Genomic DNA, 17,311 nt, shown 5'->3' on the forward strand with positions numbered 1-17,311 from the left:
ATTTTATCTTCACAACAACCCTAGTCCAAGGTGACCCAGCAAGTTTCCATGGCAGAGAGGGGATTCAAACCTGGGTCTCCAGATCCCAATCTGAAGCTCTAACCACACTGTCTTTTGTATGATCACAACTGTTAAGCAGTAGTGAGCAGCTGGCCCTGGGTGAATCAGGGAAACTGTGTGATATCAAGTTGCTTGGTAGTTGCTGTCAGGCCTGGCCACACTGAATCCCCCCTTCAAAGGCCAAAACAGTCTTGGAAAGGGCTCTGCTCTCTCCCCTTGCCTTTTACTGACAGAAACCAAAGCTTAAAGTTTGGCAATACTGTTGCGGTTGCATAGCAATGGCCACAGAGGACAAAAGCGATTGGAGTTGCTTCTACTTTGGGGGAGTTTTTAAAAAAATAAAACATGGATTTTTAAAAAAAGATTTCAGGGATTTTTTTTTGCAAACCTGGGATGTTTTTATGCTCGTAGAAAAATTTGACTTGTCTGTTCATGGCTCCTATCTCCAGATTTAAGTATCCACAGATCAGGCAACACTGAGAATTAGATATATTGATAGTCCCTTTCCTTTTTCCAGACAGTAGTTCTGGGCTGTTAATGCCTGTAAAATTCAACAGGGGTAGCTTTTCCCAGCAGGGGACTACACTGATGGGAGAGCTGTAGTTGTAGAATGTGTAGCTTTAGGCAGTCTTTAAAATGGCGATCTTAGCACTGGCCAAGCTAGAAGTAGGAGGAAACAAGAGGCGGAGGGGGGGGGGGCTCCTAGTTGTAGTGGTTTGGGGGAAGACTTGGGCTTGCCTTTGCTAAGTGTTTTAAAGCTTTATGCCTTGTATCTTAATCAACACTTTCTTCAATATTGCTTTTTTTCCTAAAAAAAGAGGTACTGGTATTGATGTTCTCCCTTCTCATTCCGAGTCCTTAATGCCCAAGAGTACTGTTACTCCATAAAGAGGTGCTGGTATTCTGTACCAAGCGTAACCCCTGAAAAAAAACTCTGATCTTCATTCCGAAGAAATTATTATTACTTATGGACGGAAATGTGTTTTTTTCCTAGTTAGGAGCACTTCTTCAAAGGTTGTTGAGAGGGAAAATACAGGGTTGCCACTTGCCAGTCTCCTGAGGTTATCCTGGAATTTTAATCACTCTACAGACTACAGAGATCAGTTCCCCTGGAGGAAATAAGTTTCAGAGGGCAGACTACATGGCATCATATCCCTGAAGAGATCCTTCCCCCCTCAAATTTGCTCTCCACAGATACCACCATCAAATTTCTAGAAATTTCCTAAATCAGAGTTGGCAACCATAGGAAAAGACCATATTTCAGCACATATTTTCCCAGAACATTATCTTCCCCTTCAAATATATTTGTGTATTAACATCACATCATTCACCAGTACATGGGAGGGAAAAAAATCTGTGTGTATGCGTGTAGTTACTAATATTATTCAAGTAGCCTTCCTGGGTGTTTCATTCTTAGACTGATTTACATTCTTTACCGATGAGCAAATGTGATCAGCACAAGCATCTGTTTATATAAGGCAATAGTGGGAGAGACTTACTTAATGATGCAGTACTTGGTTAAGAAATCCAAAATGCTTGGCCTGAGTCTTTGTGTTTCTTCCCCCACAATTCTGGCTTTCTGGCTATGTTTCCTAGGGTATCTCTTGATATTTGGCCTACAGGGAAATGAAACAGAACAGGGAGAAAGTGTCAGTCTAGGGATTCAAATGAAATACACAATAAAATGATGTAATATTAAGTATGTACAGAAGAACAGTTTTATGGGCTCAGAATATTGGATGTCTCATTTAAGTCTTGTTCTTGTTGAGAAATTTCTGGAGAATTTGGGGTGTTGCCTGGGGAGGAGATGGCCCTCAGTAGATTATAATGCCATACAGTTCACTCTCCAAAACAGCCATTTTCTCCAGGGGAACTGACCTCTGCAGTCTGGTGATCAGGTGTAATTTCAAGAGGACCCCAGGCCCTACCTTAAATGGAACAGTAAGTGTGATTGACATAAAACTGAATATACACTTTTAAATAAAGTTGATTGATTTCATACAGCATAAATATTTACTCATCCATATATAATTTTGCCACATTCCACACTCCAGTGTCCTAATTATGGTAAAAGGTAAAGGTAGTCCCCTGTGCAAGCACTGAGTCATTACTGACCCATGGGGGACATCGCATCACAACATTTTCTTGGCAGACTTTTTATGGGGTGGTTTGCCATTGCCTTCCCCACTCATCTACACTTTACCCCCAGGAAACTGGGTACTCATTTTACCAACCTCAGAAGGATGGAAGGATGAGTCAACCTTGAGCTGGCTCTTTGAACCTGGCTTCCGCTAGGATCGAACTCAGGTCATGAGCAGAGCTTGGGCTGCAGTACTGCAGCTTACCACTCTGCATCACGGGGCTCTTACCTCCTAATTATGATGACCCTTTGTTAACTCATACCACACTCTACAAGTATTTGAACATATTACTATCAAATGCAGTTGAAACTAGGGTTACCAGATCCCCCAGAGGCCAAATGGGGGACAGGGGACAGAAGGTACTTACCTCCCATGCCCACTGATCACGTCAGATAATGCTAGAAAATGACATCATTTTCTGGCATGATGCAGAAACTATGGGTCACACTGAGGTATGATTAGTTAAATATTGTCCCAAACTTAGTGTTGGGGGCAATTCTTAGTGACTTGTGCCCTGGTGCAACCTGTAGTTTCTGCGTCGCACTGACAAATTATGTCATTTTCTGTCACGATGTAAAAGCACACACTCACTTGGAGGTGTGCCTTCCTCCATATGCCTTTCCCCCCATCCACCAGTCAGGTAAGCAGAGGCAGAGGGCAAGTGCTAGGGGTAGGGGATTCCCCCACTGCCAGTGGGGAGTTGACAGCCCTGATTGAAACAGCTCCTATATGGATCTAGGCTAACTAGGGTCAATAATCTAATCCAAATCTTGCCACTTGGTGGACTTCCAGTGTATGGGTCATAGATAGTCATTGTTTTCTGTTCTACAGTGGTCTTCAGTCAAGCAGGTTTTTCAGATTTTTGTGGTACTTCATGGACCTGGGTGTTATGTTTTACTAGTACTAGAAATCCTGAGTGGTTCTGAGATAGTCAGAGTGTAGCTTGTGTGAATGCTAGCCAGCTCAAAAAGCATCTTGCAAATCTGACAAAAACAGAATTTGATTTGAATATTGCATATTTTCTCTCGAGGTTTGAGTTTTGTAGGAAAAGGTCACTTCGCTAACCATCTTAATTCATTATCAGACTATTAAATGTATGCAGTGAGATTTAAAATAATTCAGCTCTTACTTAAGTTGGAAACTGGAGCAATACTTTTCAGCTGAGAAAGAGACAAAAATAAGCCAAAGTTGATGAAGTGCTCATTTCCTTACAATTAGCTCATTTCATTTCCTCAAAACCAAATTGGTCACATAAACAAATCCCCTCTGAAGTGACTTCGTTGTCTTAGAATAAGTCTCCATGTTCATCTGTTAAAGTAGGGCAATTTGTCTTTTTTTTTAAAAGCTCCATTAAATTGTATTGCTCCTTTAAGCAACTGCGGGAAATGTAAATAATGACAGTTCATGAGGTCTTGCATGTACCTCATTTCCTCCATGTCTAATCATATTTAAACAGTCTCTTTCAAATGTTGATGGGTAATCACTTGATAGTATAATCCACTAAATTGTTTGGTGGAATAAAATATCTCCTCAGAGCATCTCAAAATAACTGCAGAGTTAATAGGCTTACCATGTGCCCACTTATAGCAGGTTCTGAGAGGTGAGAGAGAGAGAAAAAAGCCACTGTCCTCTGTATCAGTACATCAGTTCTGGGTACAATCCAGAAGTGACAATGGGAAGCTCTAGGAATCACTGGAAACTTAGTGGTAAGACCATAGAATTTAGGATAGAGTTTCCGTGATGGTGTGATGTCACTTCTGGGAGACACCAGCCCTCTCTAGGAATCACTGGAAACTCTATGGTTTTACAACAGGGTTTCCAGCAATTCTTAAGAGATGCAAGCAATGCCATGCTGTTGCCAATGGCACTCCCCCCGTGTCCCCACCACCTGGCCTCCTGCTAATTGCCAAGCCATGCCTGGCAATCCTACTCTTATGAGATAGAAGAATTTTGTTTCCATATTGCAGAAAGGAGAGACTGAGAATGAGAGAATAGTAGTTTGCCTAAGGCTACCCAAAAAGTTCAGGTCTGAGGCAAAATTTGAACTGGAAGCTTCCCAGCTCACAATCTAACCCATCATGTTACAGCAAGAACAGGAATATTGCAGATTTTCTTGAACAAGACACAAAATGATACTCTGCTGCATGGAGGAAATTCTTCAGTGAGATCACTGCTTAAGTATTTTAAAAATCCCTTCTGTAATCCATGAGAGAAAAAAAAAAAAATCCCACACGCACCTCCCAGTCATTCTTTGTTTTATTAAAGAAATGTGTAGTGATCTCATCAAGGGGTTTCAAAATCACATCTTTCAATTAAAGAATTATGTGATGCATGACACCTGTAGGGATCTGGTGCAGCAGCTTTCGAAGGAACATCAGTAAAGATTAGGTAATTCTTTTATATGGGGAAATTTTATTCTATAAGCTTTCAAAATACATTAATAAAATGATTCAGTTCTAGCTAACAAGTTCTTGTCAACGGGGCAAAAATATAACCCCTGATCCCCATTTCAAATGTGGTTCAGTGGGTTACCTGAATCTGTTGTTACGGGGCAGTCACACTCTGAGGGACAAGTGGTGTTCAACCACAAGAGACTGCACAATAACAGGCCTGGTATGCCCTCACATCTTCAGGGCTGCACACATGCTACATTGATTGTCTCAGTTCTGGCTAAAACATTCACAAGAACAGAAAATGACATTTTCTTAACTCTCCCTACTGGGAGTTTGCCCAGAAGTTCCAAAACATTTCTCCTTCAGCATTCTTTCTTTCTTTCTTTCTTTCTTTCTTTCTTTCTTTCTTTCTTTCTTTCTTTCTTTCTTTCTTTCTTTCTTTCTTTCTTTCTTTCTTTCTTTCTTTCTTTCTTTCTTTCTCTCTCTCTTTCTCTCTCTCTCTCTCTCTCTCTCTCTTGCGTAATTCCATTTAATTGACTTTGAACTAAATGTTGGCGTTGGGATGGGATGTGCATTTCATTATTAACAGATGTACCCAGCCAAGTTGATCATATAAACAAATTGCCTCTGAAGTGACTTTGCTGTCTTCATGTTCATTTACTTAAGTAGAGCAATCCCTGGGTGGAGATATGCATTTCATTATTAACAGAAAATGTACCCAGACAGTTCAATGAAGCCCAGATGAGCCCATGAGATGGCAAGGAAAAACCATGTGGGCTTCATCTGCAGATGCCTTTGCTAGAGCAAAAAATGCCGTGGTCGGATGCAGATAATATTAACCATTTTTTTGCTGAATCGAGGGATTATAATGATTAAATGGTGATAAGAGCATTTGTTAGTACTATGGAGAATGAAACAGTTAACACAGTGAGCAGGACATTAGGAGGCAATTCTTACATTATGGTAACTACATGAAAGCTGATGCCCCTATGTCTCTGTGGTGGAGCCTAACACAACAAACTAAAGATCTCACAGCAGAATTCCTTTTCCATTCTCCCTCCTTCAATTTTTATGTGAAACAGCCATTCCCATAAAACATTAGTCTTTTGTGAGATCATTTTCATACTTTGGAAATCCATGATATTACATGAGGGATCTGGGAGCAATATGCATAGTGCACATGCAGATACTCAGGAAGAAATATAGAACTCTTATTTAACAGGATGCATTCAACAGATTTTCTGGAATATCATTGCTGGTGCTTAACGTCCTTTTTTTGTAACAAAGTGACATTAGCATTTTCATAGATTGGATTTTAATTACCATCATAATCACTAATTAAAGGCATTATTGTTTAAAAGCCCCTTATTTTATATCAATATTAACAAAAGATTAGTCTTTGTAAAAATTTTCCTTGGCAGGGAAAATGGCCTTCTTAGAAATTATCATGAGATCAATGTATCAATTCCTCTGTATTATTTCTGGATACGAAATTTTTTTATTAATATATACACACATCCATAATATTAGAAACAGACCATTTAGAAACCATTAATCTCTTCTCTGCACCGTCAAATAAATTTAAGGTAACAAGGAAGCCTGAGGAAACCATTAATAACTGACATGCTCTCAAACAAATTTGTAGAATGACAAAAATGATGGAAAAATTTGGAAGAGGCATTTCATGTGATATTTCAGCACTTAACTACAACTAGAAACAAGGGTTACTATGAAATTAGTACTAAACTGCTGAGACCTCCTCTCAGAAATTCAAATGTAATGATACATAGTTTAGATGGCAGTGACATCTTAATACTGTCACTCCATAGCATCACTTTTATGATTATAGTATCTCTTCTTGCAGCCTAGTGTTGAAGGGGTGGGGAGGCAAAGGGGGGGGGAGCGCGGCAACAAACTGAGACCACACGCGTGACTGGAGAAAATTTCTGGCCATAACTTTATTATAAACAACAGCAGATAAGGAGCATTGGCAGTCATGTGGATCGGATCCCTGTGCATCGGCTGGCCCGCCTGCCAGCCGATGGCCCCTCCCCCCTCAGGCCCGTGCTGAAGGGGGGAACCCAGGAGTGGCATTTGGGGGGGGAATCACATGGGTGTACACCCCTGCATGATTCCCCTGCCACCTGGTAGTGAGTACGCCCTGGCAGCCCCCGAGCTGGGCATGCACCTCCGTACTCACTCCCAAGATTCCTTATGGGAATCCCCTTACCGGGAACCAGGGCAGAGGCCCTGATTCCCCCCAAAAGAGATCCGATGCAATGACCAACCGCAAGGAACAAGTTATGACAAACAAGCAACACAAACCCAAGTACAGAGGGAGCGGAGGGTGGGATTTCGCAGCCAGGAACGGAATGCGGTGGGGCTGGGCTGGAGCCGGTTAAATAAGAAACCGCCGGACCAGAGGGAAGACTGCCTCCCCGAGGTCCGGCAGCAGGCCCCGCCCCGCCCCCCGGCCGCCGCGATTGGCTGGCCGGGGTTTGAATTGATTGGCCGTCGGCTTGCCTGCATGGACGCCGGGCAAGCCGACCCAGAAGCCGCGGTGCCCGCCCCGCCTCCCCACCCCGGCGGCAGCAAACCGAGCGCCCGGTAAGTCGGGCGCTCGCGCTTCCTTTTGTAATGAGAAATATAAACAATTTTTGCTTTTTAAAATTTGATCTACGTGACCATGTGAATTCATAGCTTAAGTTATTTGCATTATATGTATTTTTAGTTTAACTCCCCCCCCCACCTTTACTAATCAATAAAACATAGGTACTTTCACATGATTCCTGAGGATAATCACCTGAAAAACATGAATTAAAACTTTGAAAATGCCAAGTTTGACTAATATTATATTGGCAATGGCACTCATTCATTCTATTAACTTTATAAAACAAAGACATGGAACGTTTTTTGTAGAAAACTAAAGCATCAGAAAATTTTTCATCTGTGCTTAGGAGATTGTCTTCTGTTGAGCTGACGCAGTTAAGTGGTGCTTAATAGAAGGACTGGATACTGAACTCATGTGCTTCTTTAGTTCCAATTAAAGAAAGTTTTTTTTCCTGTTGTTGGTCTTAGTCTTTTGCATCTCTTTTATTTCTAAAGCTAAAGATTATAGTCCACAGAAAAATACCTTTCCATATGGACCAAACAGATATCAAAAATAGTGAGAACGAGCCTTTGAGTTCCCAAGAACGCTTATCAGGCTAGATAATAGGCACAAAACAAAACATAGGGTAGAGAGAGAAAAAATGCTTCAGTATTATGTTAAAGCCCAAACTCTGTCATTTTCAGCTTTCTTAAAATTGGGGTGCAAATTTAAATAGACCACTTGGCCTTAGTTGCCAAATGGAGTTCAGGATGTACCAGTGACTCCTATATCCAGCTTGATGCAGAGGTATGGAGAACTTGAAAGTTTGTGCTCACTATTTTTGATATTTTGGTCTAACACTGTTATTGTTTTTGTACTTCTAAAGTTGAGCACAATCAAAGAACCCTTAATTTGTGTGTGTGTGTATGTGTGTGGCTCTTCTCTTTATCCTAAAGCAAGTTTCAAGTAAATATGTTTAGACTCACAGTTCTAGTTAGGTTTAGCTCTGCTTTTACACCGCTGCATAATGTTCAGTGTCGTCTTGCCATCATTACTTTCCATGGGGAGCAACTGCTGCTGGCTTCAAAAACATCATATCAAACCATGGGTGAAAGCCACTGAAATTTATTTACCACCTGGTACTGTGAGGTTTTGAGTGCCTCTTGTGAAATGATGCATGCCTACTTTGCTGTAAATTAGTAATCTTGGGTGACCACATTCAACTAAGATATGTTGTAAAAGAGTGCATTTAAAGTGACATCTAGACAGAAGGTTATTCTATGGTTATGTATTTAGGGAAACAGGATGCTGTGTACCATTGAGGTGTTTCTCAATACCCACTTTGACCTTACCACCAACAAAGGTGAAGGTTAATCAGTACCACCTATGCCTGAGCCACGCAAATAGAACATGGGACTGTTCTCAATTGTAAAAACAAGTTTGGTTTGTTATTGTTTTTATTACTGGCACTCAGAATACAAAATGCCAAAGACAACATACTAAATATATAGGTACTATTACAGTAACACATCTGCAACTCCAGAAGAAGTTAAAGTGCTTGGAGACCAATGCCAACTGTTTACTGTGCTTTTGCAGGAGAGATTTAATTTGCCTGGCAGACTGACAACAGAGGGCCTATATTGGGGAGCTAGAAATGAACATTATTGTAAGGGTCCTTCCAACATAACCTGTCTGAACTATGTTAATGATGACCAGGGTGATAAAACTATTACCCCCCCTCCCAAGTACAAAGCTGCCCTTTGTGGATGCATTTGGACATAGAAGTAGGTTTTTTTATTTGGTTTAAATAAACAGGTCTCCTTGGCAATCAGACTTCAGCTAATTAAAACTAGTCTGTCTTTTTAGCCTCAAAATTAAATATTGTAGCTGGAAAGGGACCATAAGGCAGCAAAAATAAATTTAAAAATAAAAATATTCATGGAATGTCAAGGACCTTCCAGGACTTTTCACTAAGGAAGGTTCCTGCAAAATTAATTAGCAAAGGAATATGAAAATAGTCAAGTGACGTTGCTATAAAAGCCCATTTAAATTCAGACACTCCATTTTCCACAAGATTATCAGAAGCTAGGAGGTGTCCTCCTTCCTTTAGGGAAATTATGCTAATAACTAGGGTTGCTAGGTCCCCTTACCCTTCGAGTGGGAGAGGGGAACCCAGCACTCAACTGCAGCTTCTTCTCTCACGTGCATACTCCTGGCATGGCATGATGATGTCACTTCTGGGAGTGACATTATCATGTAGGCCCCAGAAGTGCTCCTGGCCTCTGTGCTGGGCTGATTTGAGCTCCCAGCAGGGTGCTCAGTGGTACTTGAGAATACAGTGTAGTAGAGTATGACAGGGTTATCAGAAAGCACCTAAGTTTTACAGGTGGCAAACCACAAGTGGCAAGTTCTAGATGACCATGCAAAGAAGACTCATGAAATCTTACTAAGTATCATAATCAACACCAAAAATAAATACAATAAATAAATAAATACAAGCTCTATAACAAGTGGTTGTTGTGGATTTTCCGGGCTGTATAGCCGTGGTCTATAACAAGTATTTGGTATTTAATACAATGCATATACCCAATATAGCTTACTCATCTATCATAACAAACTTCTGAATGATCTAGTATGATTCAATATTTCCTCTCTGTACTGACAAGGAATAAACCTTAAAGTGCCTTATGTTAAATAAACCATTTGTATTTGTAAGTCATTCAGTTAATTGTGTATTCTAAAAATAAAGTGCTAGTACTTAATTGTTGGTCTCAAAATGACTTAAACGGTTTGAATATAACATGTTACACATATATCTATTTAACAAAGTGCTGGTATATTCATAACACATTCAAACTGTCCATATTGCATGAATCCATAAATCAAAGTGCTTTTTAGTCCATCATACATTCAGAGCAATAAGTATCAAAAGTCCGTATACATTCTATCCTTTTGTGCCAGACAGTCCAATAATAAAGATTTATTGATTCTTTGATCTAACAGGTCGTCTAGCTCCAAGGTATCCCCTTTCAAAGCATGTCTTTTTCAAAGAGTCACAGTCACTCTAACAAATACAATAAAATATGTATCCTAGTTCCATAATATACAAAATAACATCCTTCAATACACACACAATATATTCACAGTATCCAAAAATGTCTTTCAAGCATATAGAAGTGATTTTTTCTTTTCAATGTAGCATTGAGTGTATCGCAACATCTCTCAGACTCATTATGATGGCATCATTCTCACCTGTCCTCCATATGGAGGACAGGTTACCTTAAAGGGAAACTGACATTCTGCTTGTCTATATTACCTCAATGCAAAAAGCAAGAAAAATCATTGTTGATATTTAAACCCTCAGAGACCAGACATGTGTATCCAGGTTTCTTTCCTCTGTAAATCTCTCATGGCCAATTCTGCGTCTCTCTCCTTAGATCTAAACAGTATAGTAAATTTAATTTCTGTTTCCTTGTGTGATTTTTCTACATAAGGGGAAACCATAGGAGCCTCTGCTACCCGATTCCTGACCCGTAATTGATGTTTACTGAGCCGTGTTCTTACGGGGTGGATGGTGCTACCTACATATAGAAGTCCACATGTGCATTTAACAAGATGTACTACATTATTGGAATTACACATAAAATCTCGTAGTACACTGAAACCCAAATCAGCTACATCCTGTTTGCTCATAATTAAAGGGCACATTTTACAGTGTCCACATTTATGCAGGAGTCAGTACTTTCCAAAGTGGGATAGAGATCAGAATGTATAATAATATCCTTAATATTCCTAGTCTTTCTAAAGGCTACCAAGGGTCAGTTAGAACATCTTAGTACATCAGCAATACCTTGTACATCAGTATTTATTGCAAGATGATATTCTAAAAAACTGCAAGAAAGATTTAGAAGAGTTCTTCAAACTGAACTGCACCAATGGCATCTCCATCACTACAATTTGGGAAGCAAGTAAAGATTTTATGAGAGGGAACTTGATAGCTTTGACTTCAAAAAAAAAAAAGGAAGGAGAAAGCAAAACAGATGAATGAAATTACAGCCAAAATTCAACTTTTGGAAGAACAGCATAAAAAATCTCTTAAGAAGACAATATTAGCTGAAATTAAGCAATTAAAAAACCAACTGAATCTATTGCAAGTTGAAGAAATGCAGAAGAAATTAAGTTTCATGAAGCAGAAACATTTTGAACAGACTAATAAACCAGGTCGCTTTCTGGCCCTTTGTTTAAGGAAAGAATCTGAAAGAAGGATAGGAGGAGTCAAAAAATCTGATGAAATCACATATATAGAAAAAGAAATACATCAAGAATTTATTTCCTTTTTTCCCAAATTATATAAGAAAGAAACCCCTAAAGAACAAGGAATGGAAGATTATATCAAAGATATGCTAATTCCAAAGTTTAAATCAGAAGATAAGGAGGTGAGGAATCATAAAATTACAGAACAAGAGATCTCACAAGCAATACGAAAAATGAAAAAAGATAAAGCTCTGGGCCCAGTTGGGTTAACAGCTATGTATTATAACTGCTTGGAAGAAGAACTGATATTTCCACTTCAAAAAGTGATGAATAAAATAAGTGAAGATAAGATTTTACCTCCAACAAGGCAAAAGGACCATATTACGTTGATCCATAAAGAAGGAAATGATCCAATGTTGCCTCAATCATATAGACCTATTTTGTTATTGATTGTGGATTACAAATTGTTTATTTCTATATTGACAGAAAGGCTTAGAAAGTGCATAACAAATATAACACATCCAGATCAGACAGGCTTCGTGTCAAAGAGATATATGAAAGAAAATGTTTGATTTGTAGTTGATGCAATGGAATTAGTGGCGGGGGCGGGGGGAGGACATAAGATGGCATTTACTTTTTTGGATGCTGAAAAAGCATTTGACAATCTCTCTCGGACTCTCTTACAAAAAAAGTACAGAATTTAAATTGTGGCCCGATATTTGAGAACTGGATACAAGGAATCTATACAAAGCAAAAGGCTAAGATTTTAATCAATGGGGTATTAACATAAGAAATACAAATCAAAAAGGGGACTAGACAAGGCTGTCCACTGTCACCACAATTATTCGTCTTAGCAATGGAAATTTTTGCTTCAAAATTAAGACAAAACTCCAAAATTAAAGGTTTGAAAGTGGATGAAGAAGAATTTAAATTGAAATGTTTTGCAGATGATAGTATTTTGGTTATTTTGAGCCCACATGAAACACTACAACTTGTTATGGAACACCTTGTGAGTTTTGGAAATTTTTCGGGATTAAAATTAATAGGAAAAAAACCTAAAATAATTCCCAACTTTTTAACAAGACAAGAAGAAAAAATTGAGGAACTGTCAGGATGTGAAATAGCAGTAAATCCAGTGAAATATTTGGGCATAAATTCAACAGGACCAAAGGAAACATTATTTAAAGGTAATTACGAAGTATTATAGAGGAGGATTCAAAAAATCTTGAAAAGTGGTCAAAGTTAAAATTGTCTTGGATAGGAAAAAATTCTACAATCAAAATGAATATTTTACCAAAAATTAACTTTTTATTTCAAACGTTGCGAATCAGTATAAGAGATAAGACACTGAAAAGCTGGCAAAGAGAGATTATGATACTTAGTAAGATTTTGCGAGACTTCTTTGCGTGGTTCTTCTTTATCACAATACTCTCTCATTTGAGTTGAAATTCTAGATGACAGCATTATAGCTGCCATATTGCAGTAGAAAGAAAGCCCTGCAGACAAATGATCATCAGCTGCGGCCATGCAATGATCAGGATTCTTCTTACCCAGTTTGTATCTAGAATTTTCCTAAGGGTCTTTCCCCACATTAACTATGTGATATTGGAATGCAGTCTTTTATAGCAAAAGCTTCCTGCCAGATGCAACATGCAGTGCTATTTTTGAAATGGTTTATTTACAAGTAAACAGATTGAGGAAGCTAACAGGGAGTCACATAGATATACAGTTACAGTAGTCATTCCAAAGCCACATCAACATGCCTGAGAGCAACAAAGATAGTTAGGGGTCTAGAAAACAGGCACTGTGAAGAAAGGTTGAAATTCAACTTGTAGAAGAGAAGGGGTGATTGACTGTCCTCTTAGAATATCTAAAGAGCATCCCATAGGGGCAAAAGCATGCTATTTGCTTTACCAGAGGATGACTAGATCTAATGGACTTAAGGAGGCTAATTTTCGATTGAACACTGTGAGAAACTTTTTAATGATAAGAGCAGTTTGGCAATGATAAATACATTACCAGCAGAAACGAGGCAGTCCTTATCTGGAAGTCTTCAAAGTGAGCTGGATATTAATTTGTCAAGTTTCATTACTAGATACTAATATTTTTAATACATGCAGATTTCAATTTGCCTAATGTGTGTTATCTTACTGATGTACTTTTTTTTGGCTCAGGAACCTTCACACTAATTAAACAAATTCATTTCTCTTTTCTAGTTGCATTTCCACATTAATATTTCTGTATTTACATACTTTCTTTCCAGGAGTCCCAGTCTCCAAAAACTTGTCTGTATACATTCATTTACATAAAATGAAGATGATAAACTTTTTTTCAGATTAGAAATAATGTTCTGAGAGATAACGATGACCTCTGGCTCCCTCTCACCACCTAAACCATACACAAACATTAAATGAAAACAAATCATATTACTAACTCAGCTCTCTGAGCCTCCAGCCTAACCGAGCCCCTGGAATTTTGTCTCCTTGGTCCTTCCCTTCCAGAGGCCCTAGTTGTAAGCTTAAAATATCTCCCTATTTTAAGGGCTTAGGCAAATTAAAGCATTTGCCATACATTTGCCATACTGATTGAGCACATTATGTACCATCCAGACAAGAATAGACAGAAGGCTCAAAACCAACAGGTAACTTTAGAAACCTTGAACTGAAATGGCTGCTAGCGAGAACCAAACTGAACTGGAAAATATTCTTGCTAAGAAGCTGAATTCCAGCACTTCCTAGCCAGGAAGGCCAATATGCCACTGCACATATTAGTACTAGGCTTCTTTATTAGATGCTTAAGACTCGCTGAGGAAATTCAAATAAATGAACTTCCCATAGGGGTGAATTTTCCTACTTGTGCTTACAAATAGCTCTTTCCCCACTGCTATTGGCAAGTGATTGTAGTATCGATGAGATCATTGTTTGTACTTTGGAGTTTACAGAGATAAGTTGCAGCAGGATCATTTTAGCCTTGGCTAAAAAATATTTTGCCAAAATGTCACTGAAGTTTACATTAGTGTAAAATAGATGTGGGTATTCTGGTTGTTGCACATAATCAGATTACAAATAAAGGGAAAGCCAATTAATTACTTTTTACCTAACATTAGCTATTCTGGATGAGAATAGTGGCTCAGGAAAGTGAAGGAACAAAAGAAAAAAATGTTTTTCTCTCTGTTTTAATAGCTTGTGGTGTAATTTAGCCTCCAGAAAACAATGGATCACTAAGTGAGAAAAAAATCAACTTTATTAGTATCTCTTGTGCTGTTATTCTGAAGTTGCTGTGAGACAAGAGGCATTAAAGAAAATCCTACCCATCCAACACGTACCTCTTACTGTGTATTCAGTTATCTGTGAGTGACAGTAATGCAGCAGACTGAGAAACATGTTTACAGCTATTTCAAACTCTAATGAATCATGTGAGGGAGAAAATAGCAAAGGACAGGAACTATGGCCTTTATACACGATAGGGGTGTAACTAACTGTATAAAAACACCCTTTTCTTCATCTGAGTGAAAGATTTGCTTAAAATAGAAAAAATATTGTTTTGTAGGTTGTAAGTAATGTATAAACAGTCCTGCAGAAGTCAGAGGGGCAGGCAGTACCCTTCTCCACTGCCATTGATGAGTAGGCTTGCCTATAGTCTTTACAGGCTGAGCTCAATTCTCCAAAGTACACAGATATTTAGCAGGAATGACTGAAAGTGCATTATTCATCGAATATGTAGCAGCAGTCAGAATTTCACATTATGTGATAACTGACATGCAACTAATGTTAACATTTGACAGTAATAAACAACTTGCAATATATTATAGAATATTTTATATTAGCTTAATTTGCTCATGCTTTTGCTTTCATCAGACAAGTAGTCTGAATAACTCTAATAAGTCAATGTTAAGGAAATCTTTGCTACCATTGTCCCAGAAGAATATTCTTAAGGCAACCCCAGCCTGCTAAGGAGCATTTATTTTATTTATTTAGAACAATTTAATGCAGCCTCTCCAAAAACCTGCCCAAGGCAGCTTACAAAATAAAATAATAAAAACAAAACATTAAAAGTTATTAATTAAAATATAGCATCAAAAATGTAGCCCAGAATAAAAACACAGGCCATAAACACAGACTGTTGACAGTTTTCAGATTAAAACAATGTTAAAAATCAACCCCTTAATTAAAAGCCTGGGTGAACAGAGACGTTTTGATGTATTGTCGAGATGTTTTGCCTGGCACCTAAAAGAAAGCAAAATAGATGCTAGGTGAGCCCCAAGGCAAAGGGATTCCACAAGCTGCATCCCATCTACTCTAGTTCAACATGATAGGCCTACAGTCAAGCTCTACACTGCAGCAGAAAGGTGAAAAGATAAACAAGATCTTGCCGCTTATTATCCTGAGCTTGCAAAAGGGAATGCTTTTCAGTTAATGTTTGACACTATACTGATGACAGCTGCCATCTACAGAGGAACAGAAAAGAGCTTGCAAGTCAATGTGGAAAAACTCATCCTTTACTTTGCTCCCAAATATCCCCTCTATCCATTTCCTACATGTTCTGCATTCATCTTGAGTGAATCCCCTGGCTCAGTGCCATCTCTTTAAGATGTCAGACAGAAGTCTTTCTTAGATCTGCTCCTTTTATAGGGAGAGATGAAAGGGACCGAACCTTGGACATTTTGTACACAAAGCAGCTGCTGTATCCTTGAGGTATCTCAGGGAAGGGAAGGCTTTTTCGGGAAGGGAAAGGTGGGAAAAGACCCTCACCATCCATTTCTTTAGTGAACTCTTTCAGTGAAGCCAACCCATGACTCACCAGGTAGAGGCTATAGCTCAGCACTAGAGTGCTACCTGGACAGGTCTTTGGTTCAATCTCAGAAGCATCTCAGATCAGATAGAAAGGCTGGAAAAACCACAGGTGCTATCAGGCAGAATGGAAAAAAACCTGTTCTGATTCAGTATTCATATTTATGTATTATTTACTTGAAATATCTATATAGTCCCTGTGACCCACTCCAGTCAATGCTCACACATTATTTGGTACAAGTTGCAGCTTCTGAACAGTCTTCAAGGGCAGCCTAGATAGAACACATTGCAGTAATCTAATCTGGATGTTATCAGTGTATGCACCACAGAGGTCAGATCTTTCCTGCCCAGGAAAGGCTGTAGCTGGCTCCCCAGAAAGAGATTGTGAAAGGCACCCTTGTCACTGTTGCCACCTTTTTATCCAACAGGAGGCCTAGGTTCAGGACAACCCCTCAAGCTTTAGGGGAAACGCAATTCCATCCAGAATAGGAGACATCACAATTCCTGGGTCAAACCCTCCCCTCCATCAGTAGCACCTCTGTTTTGTTGGGATTAAATTTCAGCTTGTTAGCCCTCATCCATCTCAAAATTGCCTCTGGGTACCTGTTTAGTTTCCACAGCCCCCCTGGGATTCGTGGGAAGCACAAGCTATAGCAGAGTGTCATCCACATATTGGTGACAGCTTAGCTCAGATCTCTGGATGACCCCACCTAGCAGCTTTACATACATATTAACAAACATGGGGGACAAGACTGAACCTTGTGGAATCCCACAGGTAAGAGGCCACATGGCAGAGTAGCAGGTCCCCAGCACCACACTCTGAACACTACCTTCTAAGTAGTACTGAAACAACAGTGCCTCCCAGTCCCAACTCCAAAAGGTGGTCCATAAGGACACCATGGTTGATGGTATCAAAAACCACAGAGAGGTCCAAAAGAATTAATACTGCACACTCCCCTGTTCATAACCTGGTGCAGGTTAATGACTAAGACCATTTCAGTCCCATGATCAGGCCTGAAACCAGATTGGGTTGGAGCCAAACAATCTACTTCATTCAGGAGTCCCTGGAACTGGCCAGCCACT

At 39.2% G+C, this 17,311-nt stretch overlaps 1 protein-coding gene across 9 annotated transcripts in view; it reads right to left on the reverse strand.

The window, feature by feature from the left end:
• Window positions 1-17,311, reverse strand: part of LOC129326929 (uncharacterized) — a 228,339-nt gene that overhangs the window by 52,091 nt on the left and 158,937 nt on the right. For all 9 annotated transcript variants that reach the window (XR_008596770.1, XM_054975299.1, XM_054975290.1 and 6 more), the window contains one exon: window positions 1,560-1,676. Coding sequence is in view for 8 of the 9 variants with exons in the window: in XM_054975299.1 (XP_054831274.1) it covers window positions 1,560-1,676 (117 nt within the window). In the remaining variant the exon portion in view is untranslated. The remainder of the gene's footprint in view (window positions 1-1,559; window positions 1,677-17,311) is intronic.

Source organism: Eublepharis macularius, chromosome 1, assembly GCF_028583425.1.
Source record: "Eublepharis macularius isolate TG4126 chromosome 1, MPM_Emac_v1.0, whole genome shotgun sequence".
Taxonomy (NCBI): Eukaryota; Metazoa; Chordata; class Lepidosauria; order Squamata; family Eublepharidae; genus Eublepharis; species Eublepharis macularius.